This window comes from Oratosquilla oratoria, chromosome 29, assembly GCF_046742065.1.
Source record: "Oratosquilla oratoria isolate Oo_2021 chromosome 29, ASM4674206v1, whole genome shotgun sequence".
In the NCBI taxonomy this organism is placed as follows: domain Eukaryota; kingdom Metazoa; phylum Arthropoda; class Malacostraca; order Stomatopoda; family Squillidae; genus Oratosquilla; species Oratosquilla oratoria.
In genome coordinates, this window is record NC_134805.1 from 34,826,351 (window position 1) to 34,847,581 (window position 21,231).

Below are 21,231 nucleotides of genomic sequence, written 5' to 3' on the forward strand. Positions count from 1 at the left end.
TATCAATTTATAATTTTATTTACTTATTTATTAGCTTATTTATTTAAAATTGTGAAAGGGCTTTTTGATTTATATGTATATATATATATATATATATATATATATATATATATATATATATATAAATATATATATATATATATATATATGATCATTTACTTTCACTTATTTGTTTCATTAATGGGTTTAGTTTATCTAATTACTTTTTTGTCGAGGGAAGGGGTGGCATTAGCTTGTAGTGTAAGCACGCGAATGTCAGGATTCGAACCCATGCCACGTCGGCATAGTCCACCACTCTACTAGCCGATCAAATGACTGGGCGGTTGAAGCGACGACATTAAATCGGTATCTTACGGAACAACATTTGTAGTTCTACGTATAATCAATGTGCATCAATTGTTGCAAGTGTATTCTGCAATATAACAGTCTTATTCACTTTGTATTCAGCTTTTGAACGCAATAGAGAAACTTACGCATCCATACGGTCACCATGTAGCAAAATCTGGAAGAAATTACAGACGTGTGTCAATGTCCCCTATTCACCATCATAAGTTGGCCGGGGGAGGGGGAGAAGAGGGCGACATCACATTAGTAATGAGGACATCTACACGATATTTTTGTTATATATCTTTCTATTCTTTGGGGGTGGTAAAGGAGAGATTTAAGAACAGTAGCAGAATAGAGCGACAGTATACATTTAGAATAATCAGTATTTTCTTTTACTCCTGTCATAAAAGAATACCGAGCGACTTCATCCAAATGAATATCGACTGCATAATACATTTAGCACTTCATACTGGAATTTGCAAAATTGACCAATACGTATTTCTCAGACATGTAAACTACATGATGGAAATACATGTATAAGAGTACAGAAGAAATGTTAAAGTGTGGGCATTTATTGTACAGATGTAAAGAATACTGGAATTACATAGAAAGGGTATGAGAGGGTAGAACTAGATCGTAAATACATAGAGAATTTAATATATTCTATATTCTAGAAATTTCAACTTGATTATATTCGTTTACAAAAAATGTGTTATCTTACGTAAAATTAAATATATTTTGAAAAATAATTGCATGTATTGTCGTATCTATTTTAATATAGTATTAAAGGGGTTATGATTATTTCGACGTTTCTGTTTACATACCAGTGCATCCCACACAATCCATCGTTTATAATATGAAATAAGTTGTCATATTATAATGTATAACACAAATTATACATACTTTAGAAATATTTGAAACAACATATAATATTCTTATATTTCTTACTTACTTCAACTAGTAACTGCAGGCTAAATTGAAGCTATATCGAAGCTGAAACCAATGCCACTCATATCGGAACTTTCATATGACGATGTGCCAAGTGGTTCTTGTTGGGATTAGAAGTATATTATGGTTATGTGCCGAAAGTAGCGTTTGAAGGAAGGTATGGATATCTAAATTTTACTTATAATATTGTAGCTGTTAAGAGATGTGGTTGCTCTTCCTGGAAAATATTATGTATGCATAATGAAATGGAAGAAAACTAATAGAATGTATGTATTCATCAGATGACCAAGGCAATGACCTGTCAGTCTTACTGTATACAATCATAATGTTTGGTTTTATAACAGATGTATGACAACCCTAAAAATTTAAGTTATTTCATGCGTATTCCTCATGGTTTGTTTTTATTTGCTCAATTAAATTGTGGAATGCATATGCTTTCAAGTTATATATAGATCATAATGATTAATGTATCAAAGAATTATATTAATTTCCTTGTGTATGTATGTAGCATATTTTGTAGTGTATCTACAAAGTCTTTTCATTGTTATCACTTGAAATTTCCAAGACTCAAGTTCAGAATTGGCTCAATAAAATGGCATGAAATAAAGAAAGAATCAAATTAGGAATTGTTTACAGAACTAAGGGGAAAACACAGCAAGGCATCTTGTTCAGTATCAGGCACCACATAGAAAGTAATCCTGGAAACCAACAGGGAAACTCCACATCTCTTTCAACCAGGAAATGGCAATTGATAAGATGCTCAGCGTCTTTGTAGAGAGAGTATGTAGTCCGAGAAGATCTGATCAGGTGATTTTGATTTTGCATGGTTATGGCTTTTTAATTGATAGTCAAGCTTCACTAGGATCCTGTGAGTCAATAACATTCCAAGTTGGCAAATGGTATGCTTAATGTGAGTGAAAAGGACCTAAAGTGAATTATGTAAGTCATTTGGCATTTTATACCGTAGGAGTCTGAGGTATCAGAAAAAAATTGCTCCCTTAAAGTTAAAAGTATTTAGATTTTTATATATACACCCCAATTGCTTTGTATATCGTTTTGGATGGTGGTCAGTTTTATCTTAAAAGAGGTTATTTTTCTCAAAGAAAATGATTTTCAATAATGCTCATTAGAAACTAATAAAGTGCCCTTGTTAAAACTGAAAAATTATCAAATTGGTATGCGTTTTTTATTATTTCACTAGCTTTTTTATGTAATTTAAGGTCTTTTTTAAAGGATTTATTTAAAATGAAGAATAACTGGAAGTAATTATACTGCATTATGCAGTTTTTAGAATAAGAATATTATATGTTGGTTATGGAAGTATGCCATTTTTGCCATCACTGTTACTATGTAACTATCTACTCTGATCCTGTATGAAGATGGGGAGAGTGGAGAGAGAGTATATTAATGACCTCTGTCCTATCTAAAATATATTTAGGTTAGGTTATTGTTGTTAGCTCCACAAAAGACATTAGGAATTGTGCTCTCTTGGTTGTGATGTAAATCTTATTAATTACAAAATTAGATAAAGGAAACATGATAGTTAAATAGACTATGAGAACCAAGCATACAAAGGCATCCAATGCCTAGCCACCATACAGCATAGGTAATGACTGGAAAGTTACGAAAAAAAAATGAGGTTATGCTATCATAATTTGTATCCAATAATTTGATATTGAAAACCGTTTCCTTAGAAAAATTAATAACTTATGAGTGAAATAGAGAAAGGGTGAGACTGATTACTGTCCAAAATTAGAGCTACATTTATGATTCCATGAGAGCTGACACGTAAAAAGGTGTAATATGAACTTTCTTTCTCCATGAGAGTTAATGTAAATATAGAAGTTTACATCATGCAACTGTGTAACATTACAGAGTGGAGCATGCTTCATAATGCTATAACCAGCACTACTACTAGAATGGTGCTTTCCAGTTATGACAGTTGTATGCTAATACCATATTTTTATGATAAAATACCATTAAAAAAGATGTACATGAATGAGCATTTGTACATGCAATAGCATACACGGAGGAAGCACAAGAAGACAATGTTTTCATAAGCATGTTGAGTGGCAGTAACTAATGTACACTAACTAATGTACACTCGGCTCAGCTGATTTTTCTTCTTTCCTCTAATGTAGTGGATATTATTATAAAAGTTCATTGTATTATAGATTCCTTCTTCCTATTATAATTATTATTTTTTTTTATTTTTTATTTTTTGTACATAATTAAAATTGGTAACATAGCATGACTAAATGTCATCCAAGGTGGGAGTTAGAATAATTCCTTGTAGCTGCAATTATTCAAATCTAAATTTCATTTCCCCGAGTTAATTGTTTATCACTTACCCATACTGTATCATGAACTCTCATACCTCATCATACATTGCATAATTGAATATATTACTTAAGAATTCATACATCAGTTGCTGTAGCCTATAAAGGATAGATGTCCATGCAGTCCCACTCCTATTGTGGGTTCCATGAAGTTAATTTGCTGCTTCTTCATGAAGGAATCAGAGGTACTGCTTCATGTTGCCCGCCAAGGACAGTCCTCCCCCATTGCTCTCCCTTGCTTATGCCACAAATTTCAAGAAACATGGAATCTAACTTTGATAAATAGCTGTATAATTTAACCCACTGTTGCTACCTTCCTGACACTGAATATCCATGGAACAAGGCATATCATAACTAATAAAAACAGATATAATTTTTTTTATAGAGATTACTATAATTTCATTTGAAGAGAATCATTAAACTAATATAAGTAGCAAAAATCCTTTAACTCCTTAAATACGAGTCAAATATTTGTGCTCTTATCAGGCTGTCTGATGTACGATGATGCATCATAATTCGCGCATTACAAGATATAAAATTATTGCTGATATACTCATTCTCTTTCACCATGAATATGTTACGGAAAACGTGATCAAGCCTGTTCACAGAATACAGGGGTCACACAGCTACAACAAAATACATATAATTAGGAAGCCGATGCCGAGATCCTCGTATACCCGACTCACAGCTCATGACATATACATAGGTGTCATTGCATTCAAAAGTTTAAAGATGTTTATGGGTCCATCAAATGATAGCAGAGTTGAGAGGAAGTAGATAAGGTGAACACATCAGCCCTCCAACCTTAATGTAGTCCGAAATTCTTTTTCTTCACATAAATATCTGATGTCAGATTTGTTAATACAGTAGAATAATGATTTTTGATAAAGTCCTTCCTGGATTTTATATTAAAGAAAAACATTGGAATTAAATTTAAATGGAAGAAATTAAATCTCATGGTCAGTTATCCTATGGATAAACTTCATAAGCTCGACACGTTAGATATAAAGTCGTCAGTTAATTAGAATAAGCCTTACATAATGGATAAGATGATTAAAAATCTCGTCAAAACCCGGATCCGCCCAAGACTGGAATGTGCATCAGTAGTGAGGCTCCCACAAGGAATGAATACAAAGTGCAGCAATCAAAGTGGTCCCCAACCTGGCAGATACACCACATGAGGAAATACTAATAATACTGGTTCTGCCAACTAAAGGGGATTGCGTTGACAGAAGAGATCTGATTAAAGATGGGAGTGCTTTAAGAAGTCATGGGAGTAGATTAAGGAAGACCACATGGCTAAAGAATGTGAAGAAATACAGTTTTCCATATACTGTACTACCTCTCATTAATGGACTAAAAGGGGGGTAACGGTGTCTGTTGATGTGAATAATCCGTTGATTTGGAGTGGTTTTTGGGTGGCATAGTGATTGCACAGCATACTACAGCACCAAAAACACATCGAAAACACCACAAACACACTTAATTAACGTCCGTTAATCAGAGGTAGTACTGTATATGCATAAATACTTGGAATAGCTTAGGAAATGATATATCCCAAGCCCAGACAATACATGAGTTCAAATCTAAACATGATAATTGTTATTTTTACATTATTATAGCTATTTGTTATTTTTACATTATTATAGTTTTAATTTATTATTAATATGATTTTTTTTTTTTTTTTTTTTTTTTTTTTTTGCATCCGACCTAGATATGGATCAATAAGGTCTCCTGTCGGCATGCTCCGCCTTTGTAATCCTTTGTAATCAAGGATATAGATTAAGTTGGAACTGTATATGAATGTGAAGCTAGGTGTGATAAAAAAGAGAACAGGAAACAGGACCCAAAAAGCGTTGCTCCTTTTCCTGTAAACTACAATTGGGTAAATATAATTAGGTAAATAAGGCTCTAAAATCTAGAAAGGTCTGGATACCAGAATTGTTTTCTCATATTTTAAGTTTCCCAAAAATTGAATTTTTTGAAATTTGGAGAATGGTGTACAATGAATTAAAAAATGTTTCTAATGTGAAAGCTGTGAACCATACCAATATTTTAACTGATTTAGTTATGTGAACACAATTAAATACACTTAACAGCAGGAACATGCAATCATTTGCTCAATTTGTGGTCCAGGCTCACTCTTGCCAGAGACCCAGAATCCCATGGAATCTGGTAATAGCCACTGGATTACCCTGAAGGTCACTTGGTGAAGAGAGTTGTCTAGAGAGTAGGAACGCTGTACACTTTAAGATAATGTGTTACATGGTCTCTATGCTGTAGTTCTGTCTGGGACACTTAATGTCTGGTGCCAGCCAAATATGATCTTGGTTCTGTTTTAGTGTTGGGTGACCTGATTACTGGCATGGTAGTGTTACTTTTGTGTATTGGAGTGATTTTCCTTCTGGGTTTAGTTAAAAGCATCTGTTTTGTGTACTGTACATGTGTTTTTGTGTGGTTATTTTGTTGTGTGATACACTTGAAGTTCACCCACTGACCAGTGACCAAAATACTACAAGAATAGTTTACCTCTGTACAGATGTGTGACCCCAAGGGACCAATACCAGGTTGATTGAGCAGCCCTAGGTTTACTTACGTTGTTATAAATACCAACTTTGTTTCCTATTTTCTATATTTTCCGACAAGGAGGGCAGCATACAGGTACTTGATCAACCTCATCTGTAGGGCAGTGACATTTATACAAACCTAGGCCTATATGTATGCCCATAATATTCCAGACCCATTACATATGCACATGTATATATACTTTGCAATAACAACCACTCACATGTCCACTTAGACTTGTCCACACTTAGTAATACAGCACAGTACATAACTACCTGGACCTTGCATGCACCTACACATTATCTAAAAAAAACAGCCCAACAGAAGATAAACATAATTTGAGTAATGGGTCCGAAAATCCACAATTGCTTAAAACAGACAGAATTCATGGAATTGAGTCCCAGAAACTGATTCTACACATTCTCAGCTTTCTCCCCTTTTTCTGTCCAAATCTGTTCATTTTTCATGATTTTTGCAGATTGAAATGCTCCCTTTTATCACATTAACAGGGTTTGTTTTGAATGTGTTACCAAGAATGTTTACTTTGCTAAACTTTAGGTGGCAGCACAAAAAGTTTATTCATAAAAAAACTGTTTTTTTTATGTGAAGGTAATTATTTAATTTCTAGCCTGTAAAACTTCAGCAGCAGTAATTTCCAACTACCAATAGCCAATACCACAAGCAAAGAATCATGATTAGTGAAGTAATTGATATGAAATGTTTTTAGTTTTAGGGGTGCAGTTAGATATTAGATAAGGGCATAGAATGTTTACAGGCTTCTATAAAAGCTGTACTACAGGCAAAAGGACAGGTTGGGTTCTGGTAGGGAGGCTCATAGTCACAACAGGCATCTAAAGCTTCCCACAACCAGATACCTAAAGAAATAAGATTCTACTCACTAACATCCAATTAGATAATTTGTAAAATGCAGAAAAAATGCATGCAAAAACGGGCTCATTATTTGTGATTGAATCTGATTTTAGTTTTCATGCCAGCTAAAACACGTATACACACATAAGCTGATAACCACATATTTTAGGCCCTGTGGGTTGTTATTGTTTAATCAAAACAATGATATGCAAATTCTAATTGATTATAATTTCATTGTTATTTGTTATAAGGAGGCTGAAATAGCCAGTTTAATTTTTTTTAAGGTTTTGAGAGTGATACTGTAACAGATTATCTGAAATGGAATTAGCCATTCCCTGAAATGGAATTTGCTATTTTTTGAAATGGAAAATTGGAGGCCCTGTCAAAGCATAAATGGAATCATAAGCACACTAACTTTCCATACTGGTACAGGAAACTTCACAAGCTACACAATGATCCGAGAAAACAGAATTGCACACTGGCATTCACAATACTTGTACGTGAAAAGTTATCATTCTTCAACAAAAAAAAAAAAGTTATTAACAGACATGATTCTAGAAGTAGCCATTCAACACACAGAAAAGATACAGAACACTTCATTTTACAATGCCCCACAGTAGCAGTCCCTAGACAGCAACACTGTATTTCTTCTGTGAGTGACTTCTAGACCCACCCAGAGGTTGTTGCCAGTTGCATGAGAGTTGTGGATCTTCTGCAAGAGAGACCAGGGCCAAAGGACTGGTTGACTGCTTTCTACACCTTGAGAATAAAAATACCAACTCCAGCAATTCGGCAATTTCACAAACTATATCCCAAGTGTAGACCTGGATGCATTTCAGGCCATTTACAATGTTATAAATATATATATATATTTTAACTTGAACATGTTTATATCTTTGATTAACACCTAATAAAGATGAACTTGACTAGTGTTTTAACTGCTAGGCTTCACTTGCATGAAGAGCCTTTGACTGTTTATCTGGTATTTTGGAAGCTGTTCCTGATAAAGTTAACAGGGTAGTGGGCATAAACCAAATATTCATTGAAAATAACACTTTCAGGATAGGTAGCATGTTGGATAATGGTGTTGGAAATGCTGATAATGCTCTTACTTGGAAAGGGTTCTGACTAGATTCGGGTTAATTGTAGAGGAAGCAGTTCTCATCACTAATTTCAAAATCTTCATTGGTATTTTTACTGGTGTTTGGTATGTTTAAAGGAGTTAGAATATATGTGTTAAAGATTTATATGGTGAATTTATATTGTTAGGGATTTTATTATGTGTGACCAGTTATGGGTACCTGCAATTGATGGTCTGCAAGATGAATGTCAGAAAGTCGTCTCCCTAAAACCCATCTTCAAAAGTCGTCAACACCTTAACTTCCATTTGGAGGAACAACTGTGAGGGACTGACGCTCATTCTGTGGACTGGGCCCAAGATCTCTGTCAACTTCAGAAGTATTTCCTTCACTTTTTTACATAAGGAGAACTGACGCAGCTGCTCCCCTCCTCTTACTGTAAGCCAGTGACATAGAAACTGTCCCACACTAATACAACCCAAACAACATTCCAAAGTTTCTTGTCAGAGATCTATGGCAGGACCTGAAGACTGCCAGTCACTCTGTGCCACCAGGCTTCCAGTGAATGAAACTAAGCAATTATTATTATTATTATTATTATTGTTATTGTTATTTTATTATTATTATTATTGTTAGTTTTGTTATTATTATTATTGTTATTATTATTATTATATTATCATTATTATTATAACTTACTATTATTATTATAAATTATTATTATTATTATTATAACAAATTATCATTATTATTATTAATAACTTACTATTATTATTATTATATTATCATTATTATTATAACTTACTATTATTATTATAAATTATTATTATTATTATTATAACTTATTTTTATTATTGCTATCATTATTATTATTATTATTTGTATAATGATAATAAAATAATGATAAGAATAATAAAAATAATTAATAAAAATAATCATAATAAAAATATAAATAAAAATAGTTTTACTACTACTACTATACTACTACTACTACTACTACTACTACTACTACTACTACTACTACTAATACTAATACTGTGATAAAAATGTGTACACACAAGTCAAGTGGGACATGAAAGAAGATGTGCATGTTGGTTTTGTATTGCACTCACACATTGTTTATGTAGTTTATGCAGTTAGTAGCTAATGCTTTGTTTAATGATGCCTCATAACTCTAGTGGCTACTACTAATAGACTCTTTGGTAATGGATACATACTTTACCTTGTTAATTCAGTTAATTTGCTGAAATATTTGGGTTATTTCAGATTATTGAAGGAGCCATGGACATCAACGATGTCATTAAGAGGGCGAAAAGGGCCTTAGATGGCTATATTTCGTAAGTAGCCACATTTATTTTTTATTTTATTATTATTATTATTATTATTTTATTTTTTTTTATTTTATTTTTTTTTATTTCACCACAATTCGGTACGTAATTTTAAGAGTTTACAGGTTTTTGAAACAAATTAAGCCAATATTTACAGAGAATAAATAACTTTTACCGAAGATTGAATTATGATTAATCATGCGCATAGAGTTTATGATGACATGTCTACTCAAACTTCACTGTTTTACTGTAGTTGTTATATTGTAATGGAATGCTTGTTGGCCGAGCAGGCTAGAGTGTTGTTGTTGTTGTCATTCCCTAGACTGTCTGTCCGAGCAGTCCCGTCTCCCCAAGGAATGCTACAGCCGAAACTGGGTTTTCCCACAAATCCTTTATAGAGTGTATGTTGTGTTGTTTGCGTGCATGATTGTGTATAATGCAGTCTTCCATTATGTGTTGTATGGTATGGGGTATGGTATGGGCTAGAGTGTCGTTACTTGTGACTGATGTCGGGGTGATGTCAGTTTGAACTCTGCCACAGGCGAGTTGGACCAAGGGCATGGTTCATTAAATTCTATACTACAAAGTCCTCTGTAAGGGGTACTGACCTAGCCTCATGATAGGGGAAAGTTTATGATGTTAAACTGAATCATCATCATTATAATAGTGTGCAAACTTACAAGAAATTATTTAAGTAACAAACATACCATAGAAAATTGAAGTTTGAGTAATGTGGTCATACCTAGATGTAGTTTACAATAATTTTTCCTTTCATTTCAAGTCCTTACCCATATGTTTTGTATGTGTGCATAATCATACAAGAATGTCGCTACACCAATAATTATTGTTTGTGTTTCTTACAGGTATCGTAAGGCAGTGTTACTAATTTTGGTTTTATTAGTGTTGCTTTTATACCTTGGGCCATCAATCTTCCGGGTGGTGATATTTAGGAGGCCTGCTCAGTTGTCACAGGGTGAGTATGGCCCTAAATTTCTCGAGTATTTGTGTATGTGTTTTTGTGTCCGTGAAATATTGAATGAATAATGAATTTTTTCATGCTATAAACGCTCCATTTCAGATGCAGCCAGTCGTAGCGTAACAATGCGGGTTGACCGTTTTTGGCAGCAGATAAGTGAAGGAAATGCCCACGTTATTCATTCTCCTCCTGAACCGGATGAAAGACCCTTCCTTCCTTATATTGGCAATGGTCTTCTTGGTATTACGTTAGACCAGGACTCTCCTATTTATATTAAAGGTGGACGGACTCTTTCTGTTCCCATTAACTACAGGCCTGTCACCCTCATCTCTATTGATGGTAAGTATAGAGATATAGTGCACCCTTGATGTGAAACAGGTTATTGCCTTTACCCAACTTATTTTATCACTCCTGCACATTTCTACTTGTTTGACAACTGACCACAAGTTCTTGCAGCTTCATTCAGTCATACATACACACATGCAATGAGTGCCCTGAGCATCTAGGAGTTCAAAGGCAATTTTTATATTGAACTACTACAATCTACACAGGAAACAAGGTTGACTAACTCCTCTAAATCAAGAGTAAGCAACCAGCACAAGGTGCCTATAATAACAACTAAGTATCATGCCTCATCTCATTCAAGCTCTCTTACTCAATATCAGCTTATCCGACTTATAGATACATACATACATATACCAAAGGCTTTTCCCCCCTTACATGGGAGGTAGCCAAAAAACAAAGGCATAGAAACCACTCCCACCCATTCCATCCCCTACATATTCCACTCCCCTCTACCCTCTTCCCTCCCTCTTATCTTGGCACCTCCTGGATGATGGGTCATCCAGTCATGAAAGAAAAAAAAAGTCATGAATCCTTCTTGGTTATTTATTCTCATCCTAATCTCATAACATGAAGAGGCCATCCTAGGTTGGCCTGTTCTGCTTTTTCTCTCAGTTCGATCTGTACCTCAGTTCATTCATAAATTCTGTAATTCTTTGGTTTGTCGTCAAGAATTTTAACTGTACATAAGCCCAGGAGCATCTCATCTTTGATACTTTCACATCATTTTTTCTCTTGCATTTATTACCTGGGCTTGCTCCAATGCATGACAGTTGGCACAATTGTTGTCATTCATTCCTTTTATTGTAGTTCAGTTCGAAGCTATAGTTTTTATTTATTAGTTTATTATTATGATTTTTTTTTCGCATCCGACCTAGATATGGACCAAAAGGTCTCCTGTCGGCTTGCTGCGCCTTTGTAATCCTTTGTAATCCTTTCATTTCTCTATACCCCACTTGGGGGGACCTCCTACCTTCTCTATTTCCATCCCTTTGGCCAGTTGTATGGAAGCCTCAGGACTTCTGCAATAGAGATTGCTCAGGGGCCATGGATTGATTGATTGATTGATTGATTGATGGCCATTCTTACACTTTCATGCATAAAAGTTCTTAGATATCTGTAACCTAACTTCCCACCTGTTACGTCATCATGTCATTCAGTTGTACATCAGCCTTGTGCCCTTCATTTCTGAATACAACTGTTACTTTGCATATGATTTATTAATGAATTGTTCATGTTCATGATTTTATAGACTAGGTCCTTGTTTGCAGGTATGAATGTCAAAGAAGCCATTGTCACAGAATACACATCTGGCATTATCTACCGTATACAGTCATGGGATAGGCCTGGTGTAAGACCTATAGATATCACATATCAGTACTATGCTCATCGTACCTTGCCGAACCTCCTTCTCCAAGACATTAAAGTCATTAATCCTACAGAAGATAACATAATTGTTGACGTGGACCACATGGGGTTAGGAGACTGGCCCTCAGCAAATGCTGATGTTATAAAGTAAGTTGAAAATTCTCCAGTGGTTTGTTATATACTGCATCAGTGTATGTAATTACTGCTGTTGTTGAGTGTAATGGGTATTGTGTTGGAAGTGGGAAGAGGGTGAGGAAGGAAAGGAGTAATGAGATGTGTGAGTGTGTGATTTAATGACAGGAAATGTCTTCAGTTATACAAACATATACCAACAGCTTTTTCCCCCATACAACGAAGGTAGCCAAAGTTAGAGGCATAAACCCACTCCCACCCATTTCATCCCCTCATATCCCACTCCCATTCACCATCCATCCCTCCCTCTTTACTTGGCTCCTCCTGGATGATGGGTCATCCCTGCATCTTGTCCATTGCCCTGGGTCAGAAGTAATGCAGCAAGATGCAGCACATTCACAGCAAGGCCACTTCATTCAATTGGTGACCCCTCTCTCCATCCCCTCATGCAAAAAAAGAGAAGGGGAAAAATCCCTTTGGGCTGTGTCAAAATATCATTCAATCATACTTCCTCACCCTCCATCCCCCACCCACTCCCTTCCATGCATCACATCATTATCCATACACAACCTTCTGTCTTCTCCCTTCCTTCCTCAACAGACATTCCCCTCTTTCCCAATGCCCCTTTTACCTCATCCATCCATCTATCTCATCCTTGGTTGCCCCCTCATGTTCACTCTCTCCACCTCTGCCTTCCACACCTCTTTCCTCACTCATTCTTTCCATGTGTCCAAAACATCCCAATACTCTTTCATCAGCCCTATCTCCCAACTCCCTTTCTACCCGTGTTCTCCTCCTCATTTCCTCATTTCTTACCCTATCCAGCCTAGTAACTCCTACTATACTTCTTGGGCATTTCATCTCAAACACATTTAAACTCTTCCTCTCTTATGTTCCATATTTCTGCCCCATACAGTGCTGTCAGCACAATCACACCTTCATACAATCTCTTCTTAGCATCCATTCCCAAATGTTTATTTCTCATTACACTTTTTAATCCTGCAAGGCATTTACTTGCTTCTCTCAATCTACATTCTACCTCCAGCCCCCATTCCCTTTCCCACCACATTCGCCCCCAAGTATCTAAAGCTATCCACTTCTTCCAGTCTCTCTCCCTTAATATTCACTTCCAGTTTGCTGCCATCCTCTCCTCTTGTACATCTCATCACCTTACTTTTACTCACATCTATCTTCAACTTCCTTCTTTTGCACACCTTCCCAAACTCTCTCACTAACTTTCTTAATCCCTCCTCTGATCCTGCTAAAAGTGCAGTGTTGTCAGCTTATCTTCCATTTCTCTCCATTTTCTTTAACCATGTCCCATCTCCAGCCCATTACCCTTTCATTTATCTCTCACACCACTCCGTGTATAAATTGAATAGCCATGGAAACATGACACATCCCTGGTGAAATCACACCTTTACCTCAGTCCTCTCTTTCCGTTTCTAATTCTAACACAGGCTTTACTACTCTCATAAAAACTCTTGATCTTGACTGCTCATAACAGCTTTCCTCCTATCCCATATATCTGCAACTTATTCCACAGTGCCTTCCTGTCTACCTAGCCATAATACTTTTCCAAATCCATAAAGGCCCAAAGAACATCCTTACCTATTATTAAACTTTCTCACATATCTACCTAACCACAAAAATCTGATCCCCACAATCCCCACTTGTCCTAAACCCACACTGTTCCTCACCAATTACTCCCCCTGTTCCTCTCCTAATCCTCTCAATCAAAACCCTCCCATAATTCTTCCCAGCTACACTTATCAGACTGATCCTTCTGAAACTACTACTCTCACACATATCCCCTTTTCCCTTGTAAAGCAAAACTATACAGGCACCCCTCCAGTCCGCCGGCACTCTACCCTTTCTTAGATAACCATTAAACAACCTCACCAGCCTCTCCACCATCAATATACCTCCCTTTTTTAGATACTCCTCATGACACCCATCTAACCTAGTTGCCTTACCTGCTCTCATTATTTTAATAACTACTTTCACCTCATCTTTTCTTATTTCTTTATGTACAACAGGAGAAAATGGCAGCAGACTGGAAGTGAGTATTAAAGGAGAGAGATTGGAGGAAGTGGAAAGTTTTAGATACTTGGGTGCGAATGTGGCGGGAAAGGGAGGAGTGGAGGTGGAAGTAGAATGTAGATTGAGAGAAGTGAGTAAATGCATTTGGAGGATTAAAAAGTGTAATGAGAAATATATATTTGAGAATGGATGCTAAGATAAGATTGTATGAATGAGTGATTGTGGCGACAGCAGTGTATGGGGCAGAAACATGGAACATGAGAGAGGAGTTTGAATGTGTTTGAGATGAGGTGCCTGAGAAGTATGGTAGGGGTTACTAGTCTGGATAGAGTGAGAAATGAGGAGGTGAGGAGGAGAACAGGGGTGGAAAGGGAGTTGTGAGATAGGGTTGATAAAAGAGTATTAGGATAATTTGGAATGAGTGAAGAAAGATTAGTAAAAGGTGTGGAAGGAGTGAACATAAGGGGCTGACCAAGGATGAGATGGATGGGGTAAAAGGGGTGTTGGGAAAAAGGAGAATGTCTGTTTAGGAAGGATGGGAGGGGACAGAAGATAGAGGTGAATGGAGAATGGTTATGTATGGATGATGCTGGGATACATGAAGGGGAGTGGGTGGGTGAGGGGGGTGAGGGAGTATGCATGAAAAGTAAATTGATACAGCTCAAAGGGATTCCTCCCCTTCTCCATTTCTCCATGAGGGGATGGATGGAGGGTGGGGTGGGGGGGGTGGGGGGTCATCACCAATTTAATGAAGTGGCCTTGCTGTGGATGTACTGTGTCTTGCGACACTGCTCCAGACCCAGGACAGTGTGCAAGATGCAGGGATGACCTTTCATCCCGGAGGTGCCAAGAAAAGAGGGAGGGAGGGGGTGGATGAGAGTGGGGTATGTGGGGATGGAATGAGTGGGAGTAGTTTTTATGCCTTTGTTATTTGGCTACTTCCCTTGTAAGGGGAAAAATCCTTTGGTATATGTATGGACCTGTGCTCATAGGGTCATGTCTCTGTCCTCCCATTTATCAAACTGTTCATTTAGTTTGTGTGCTTGGATTTTTTTTTCTAATTTATTCCTCCAATTAAATGAATGAATCGATCTGTTGTCCAAGGTTTCTCTCGTAGGATACCCATGGCTCCCGCATAACTGACTTATGGCTACAAGGTGTGCACATGGATCTCTAAAGGAAGAAATACTTCGTTGTCTGTGGATTATTAGTGTAGGGCAGTGTAGGATGAGATGCTCAGTACTCTTTGTGTGGTGGTTGCATCTAGGGCACTTTGATTCTTTGGCCTATTTATATTTATACAGTACTTTATAGTGGATGTGCTGTGTCTTGCGATGCTGCTTCTGACTCAGGGCAGTGGACAAGATGCAGGGATGACCTGTCATCCAGGAGGTGCCAAGATAGGAGGGAGGGAAGAGGGTAGAGGGGAGTGGAGTATGTAGGGGACGGAATGGGTGGTAGTGGTTTCTATGCCTTTTACTTTTTGGCTACTTCCTGTGTAGGGGGAAAAAGCCTTTGGTATATGTATGTATGTACTTTATAGTAACCATAGATACATTTCTTTTTAGATTGCAGCACGGTGACGGAGAACACGAATATACAGTAGTCACAGGGAATATTGATGCGGCAAACCAGGATGAAGTGATTCCAGTTTCTATAGTCACACTCAAGGTACCCTCTAGTCTGCAGGTAAGAGAAATGCTCAGCATATTTATTTGTATCAATCTTCCCGAACTGAACCTTCCATTTGCTGTGTTGCAATTTTGTGTGTGAAAATATCTATAATGGAAAATAAGTGCTTCATAATAATAATTGTATTTGTCTAACTATATTCAGAAAGGTGGTGGTAAGGCAGAGAGGTGGGTGGGAAGAGGTGAAGGATAGAGTAGATTAAAGAGTGGTGAAGTGGTGTAGGGATATTGAAAGAGTGAGGAAAGACTAGCAAAAATAGTGTTGAAAGCAGAAGGAGATATAGTGAACTTGAAAGTAAGACTCGGAATGAGTCAGGAGGCAAGATAATGTCTGTCAAGCAAAGAAAAGAGAATGCAAAAGATTTAGGGTGAGTGGAAAGTGGATGTAAATGATATGGCTTCAGACACATATCAAAATATTTCATTGTGACAGACAGACAGGAATGACAAAGAATGGATAACAAACTTATTGGCTCAAGGAGAGAGTAGAGTATCCCAAAAGAATCAATTATCTTGGATCAAAAGATCGGGGCCCTCACATGTGGTGGTGGGGGGGGGTGCATATGCCCTGGGGCGGCACATTTAGGGGGATGGCAATTCTAGTCTGGACATGCCGCCCACAAGGCTGACAAAATAATTATAATAAAAACGAGATCAAAGAAGCCCTGAATATATTACCATAATACACAAATTTTGCATTACAGTCAACAGAATATGAAATATTTTTTCCTTATCCCTTCTGCAATAGGGACATTAAATAACATTTTTAAAATTATTTAATTATTTTGCAATCCAGTAGCTATAATATGCAGTAAGGAATGGTGGTGATGTGGGAAGGTGGGGGGTATCACTGAGAACTTTGCTGTAGAGTAGCACTTAGGCATGTAAGGGCTCTGGAAAAGATTACACAAGGAGCAGTAGTCTCACTTGCATTATTTAACAGCTTTACATGTGATCTCCACACTAAATCCAGAGCATATCACCAAAGTACTCACCTATGGAAATACATACATACATACATACATACATATACCAAAGGCTTTTTCTCCCTACATGGGGGGTAGCCAAAAAGAAAAAGGCTTAGAAACCACTCCCACCCATTCCATTTCCTATATATTCCACTTCCCTCCACCCTCCTATCTTGGCACCTCCTGGATGACGGGTCATCCCTGCATCCTGTCCACCGCCCTGGGTCAGAAGCAGTGTCGCAAGACGCTATGGAAATGACCTAATAATAACCTAGCACTACAATGACAAAACAGCTGCAAAGAACACCTAGACATTCTTAGAAAAAGTAGAAGAGTGGCTTAGACAAAATAAAGTTATAAAATAGAGAATTATGACAAGATTTATTATAAAAATTTGTTATAGATTAAATGATGGTAATTAATGATAAATGTTAGCTTGAATTTGACAGACTGGAAACTAGCAACAGTCCTTGGGTGCTCATATAAATGTCTCTACAAAGAAGTATTGGATTATTGTTTGCGTTTTATTTGTGTGGGGCTGTGTCTATGACATATCTTTAACTTCGCTACCTCCCTTATAAGGGGGAAAGAGTTCTTTGTATATATAGGTAGATAGTTTCTGTGTCACCAGCATGTAACAATAGGAGGGAAGCAGTTACATGTTGTCAGTTCTTACATGAAAAGATTGAGAAAACAAAGTTGAGTGAACACTGAAACTATTGGCTATTTTGAGACAATTTTAAATGATTTTATGAATGGAGATGATAGGTGGTAATGGACATGGAACTGCTTAGTGCAGGCCTTATGGTATCTTGCAGTCTCCTTCATTCTTATGTTCTTCTGTTCTGAAGTGAGATCTTGGGCCTAGTCTGGAGATTGATTGTGAGTTCCTCGAGACTTCACCTCCAGATGGAGATGATGATTTTGATTGGTTTTGAAGATGTTTGGCAAATATCTTGCAGAACCACAACCTACAGGCACCCATTCTTAGTTAAGGCAATGATCTATCTATTCTATAGATAGATAGATAGATATGTGGCAGTGGTAGATTGACATAATTTATTTTTTCAGGTTAAAGCAAGAATGTCTACCACTTTGCATGTTGTGACCTCTGTCAACTATACTGATCCCATTCCCAGGGAATCTTTTGATGAAGTAAAGAAGGAATCAGAGCAACATGCCATTGAGGTAACAGCAAAGTCATTTTTATGTTGTAAGGTCAATAGACTTATGTTTATTTCTAAATTTTTATATTTTTAATGTATTTTATTATTATTATTTTTCCTGAGTATTAAAATTGCAGTCTTTCTGTGCTAGGGTGTGCATCATTAAAGAAAACAAAATCAACAGCAGCATAGTATGAAATATGAACAATTTATGCTACTCTCTTATCAGGTTGTAGGAACGTGATTATTTGGGAGTGCAAATTTTTATAACTCGTAAAACAGAAAATATGTGATATCTGTGGCCCTGAAAATACACTTCCACTTGCTTGAGAGAATTGTGGTGTTGGTGGAAGTAGTCTGGTAGTAGGTCATTAGTCATGAGTATTTTGTTTTTAAAAGTGTGGTGGGAATTCCTCCTCTCAGAGAGAACTAAGATATAGAGGAATTATGAAGCAGGGAATTTTATATTACAGATTTTTTTTTTTATATCACAGATTTTTTTTTAATATGCAAAGGAGATTTGTCAGATATCCTTGCATATTTATTTGCCTTAGTAGTTAGAAAATTTATAAAATGTGTAATTGGGTAGTGACACTTCAGTTGAAAAAAGTATGATTAATCATTGGTATAATTTCTAGATTCTTAAAGAAGCAGTTACTGGAAATATTAAAAAGTTACGAAGTTCACATATGAATGTTTGGAAGGCTCTTTGGTCTCCTGGATTCTACATCAGTCCGTCCAAGGCAGAAAATGCTCTCAATGGAGACTTGATTAATGCAACAATCTACAGTGTTCTGTCTCAGGTTTGACTTTAGTGTTTTTTGTTTGTTGATTGTAGATATAATAGGATTTTCTTAGTATGGATGAATATCAGACATGTATGCATGGAATTTCTTTTCTTCTGGTGTCTATAAGTGGACAAGATGCAGGGATGACCCATCATCCAGGAGGTGCCAAGATAAGACTAGGGAGGGAAGAAGGTAGAGGCCAGTGTAGTATGTAGGGGATGGAATGGGTGGGAGTGGTTTCTATGCCTTTGATTTTTGGCTACCTCCTGTGTAAGGGGGAAAAAGCCTTTGGTATATTTATGTATGTATGTATGTATCAATAAGTCAGATAAGCTGATATTAAGTAAGAGAGCTGGAATGAGACAAGACACAATACTTAGTTGTTATTACAGGCACCTTATTCTTGTTGCTTACTCTTGATTTAGGAGTTAGTCAACCTTGTTTCCTGTGTAGATTGTAGTAGTTCAATATAGTAATTGCCTTTGAACTCATAGATGCTCAGGGCACTCATTGCATGTGTGTGTGGGTGTGGAGAGGGGATAATATATATATTTACGCTATCATGCATCTTTTTCTGACATGGTTATGTTTTTTCTTTCAGTCTCGTGCCTTTCTCTACGAGCACAAGACAAGTAAAGAAAGACGGGAAGCAATCCAGCATGATCTTGCCTATTCAGAAGGCTGTTATGGAGGACATCACACATTGTAAGCTTATTTCTTTAGAGCAAGGAGTTGTAAAGAAAAAAACTGAAATGGAATTAGTTTTTAATCACTTCAATCCAAGGACCCTAAGCTGAAAAAACAAACAAACAAACAAACAAACAAACACATTACGTATATACACATTTGGAGTTTGGAGTTAATTAGTGAAAATGAGAGGAAGTGGGAAGTGAGCCGGTTGCATTTACAGGTGACACTGCACTTGTAGTTAGTCAAATGATAAACTGAAGCAGTTGTTGTTGTTGTTGTCGTTCCCTAGACTGTCTGTCCGAGCAGTCCCGACTGAAGCAGTTAACCCCTTCGTTACCGACCCGTCAACCTTACGTAAACAAATTTTTCAAACCGTCCCACGAATGGCTGGAGCCTTATGTTTGTAAACACAGACACTTGCCACCACGTGGGTAGAAATAACCCAGGAACCGAGGCCTTGAGAGCCCTCAATACACACAGCTTATAACTGTGACACGTGTGTGTCACGGGGAGCACGCTCGGTTCCTGGCAGGTATACTCAGCCGTGTCACGCAGGTGTTACAAAACACACATCCGGTACTCAAGGGGTTAATGGCAATGTTTGGGAGAATATGTGAGAGGAGGAATCTGAAAGTAAATTTAGGAGAGATCTGTGGGAATGCCTAAGGAACTTTGCCAGCCTCTGTCAGGCACTTAGTGAAACTCTAGACAACAGTTAATTGATTTGCTTTGTAAATTTTCAACTGGATTAGGGGGAAGGTTGACATGTAGTGAAGCAGTGGGGGTGAACTATTTTCATCTGTTGGGCTCTACTGTGAAGAAGCTGTGTCTTTCTGTATTGCTTCTGACCTGGACTGTGGGTGAGGGGCAAGAACGGCCCTTCATTCAGCCTTCGGAAATATAGTCATCATATCACTCACTGCTCCATTAACACACTAAAAGACAACACATTGCTGCATGCCAAACCCCCTGATATCCATCCCACTGAATCCTCTCTCCCATAAAAGGACAGAATCTACCTGGCCAGACTGCGATGTGGCCACCACCCAGCCCTTCTAAGCTACCAGAAGAGACTGGAGGACTGCATTGTGGACAAATGCCCAGGATGTAACACTTCACCCCATACTATTCAACACATGGAAGACTGCATTATATACAATCAAGCTTGCAAACAACACAACATACACTCCATAAAGGATTTGTGGGAAAACCCCATTTCATCCGTGGCATTTTTTGGGGAGACGGGACTGCTCAGACAGTCTAGGGAACAACAACAATAACAACAACAACAACATTAACAACAACAACAACAACAGAGAAAACAAATGGGTGTTGAATTTGGAGTACATTGGGTAAAGGATGGGTGCATATTTTGGCTGGTAACCCCCCTTATATAGGGGTAACGACCTTTTGGTATATGTATATTTATTAGAATAATGAATGGTGTTGGGTAGTATAACCTGCTCTTCAAGTTTTACTCTGTTTTGCATCTGTCATTTTATTCAGCTTAGCAGATCTTTTGGAATGAAAAAGTTGATGGATCTTCTGATCTATGTAGTCTGAAATATACAAGAAGATAGGTCTATAATGAACTGGTTCTTTTTGAATGGACGA

The 21,231-nt window shown here is 37.1% G+C and overlaps 1 protein-coding gene across 7 annotated transcripts in view; it reads left to right on the forward strand.

Moving 5' to 3' along the window:
* The first annotated feature begins 1,157 nt into the window (after positions 1-1,157).
* The window catches only part of LOC143040711 (uncharacterized protein KIAA2013 homolog), a 53,148-nt gene continuing 33,074 nt past the window's right edge, over positions 1,158-21,231 (forward strand). For 4 of the 7 annotated variants that reach the window (XR_012967742.1, XM_076212055.1, XM_076212059.1 and 1 more), the window contains exons 1-10: positions 1,158-1,432; positions 1,912-2,082; positions 9,392-9,462; positions 10,317-10,426; positions 10,532-10,768; positions 12,043-12,286; positions 15,883-16,003; positions 18,045-18,161; positions 18,778-18,942; positions 19,529-19,632. Coding sequence is in view for 6 of the 7 variants with exons in the window: in XM_076212055.1 (XP_076068170.1) it covers positions 2,017-2,082; positions 9,392-9,462; positions 10,317-10,426; positions 10,532-10,768; positions 12,043-12,286; positions 15,883-16,003; positions 18,045-18,161; positions 18,778-18,942; positions 19,529-19,632 (1,235 nt within the window). In the remaining variant the exon portion in view is untranslated. The remainder of the gene's footprint in view (positions 1,433-1,911; positions 2,083-9,391; positions 9,463-10,316; positions 10,427-10,531; positions 10,769-12,042; positions 12,287-15,882; positions 16,004-18,044; positions 18,162-18,777; positions 18,943-19,528; positions 19,633-21,231) is intronic. The other 3 variants (XM_076212056.1, XM_076212058.1, XM_076212060.1) reach the window with 3 other exon arrangements.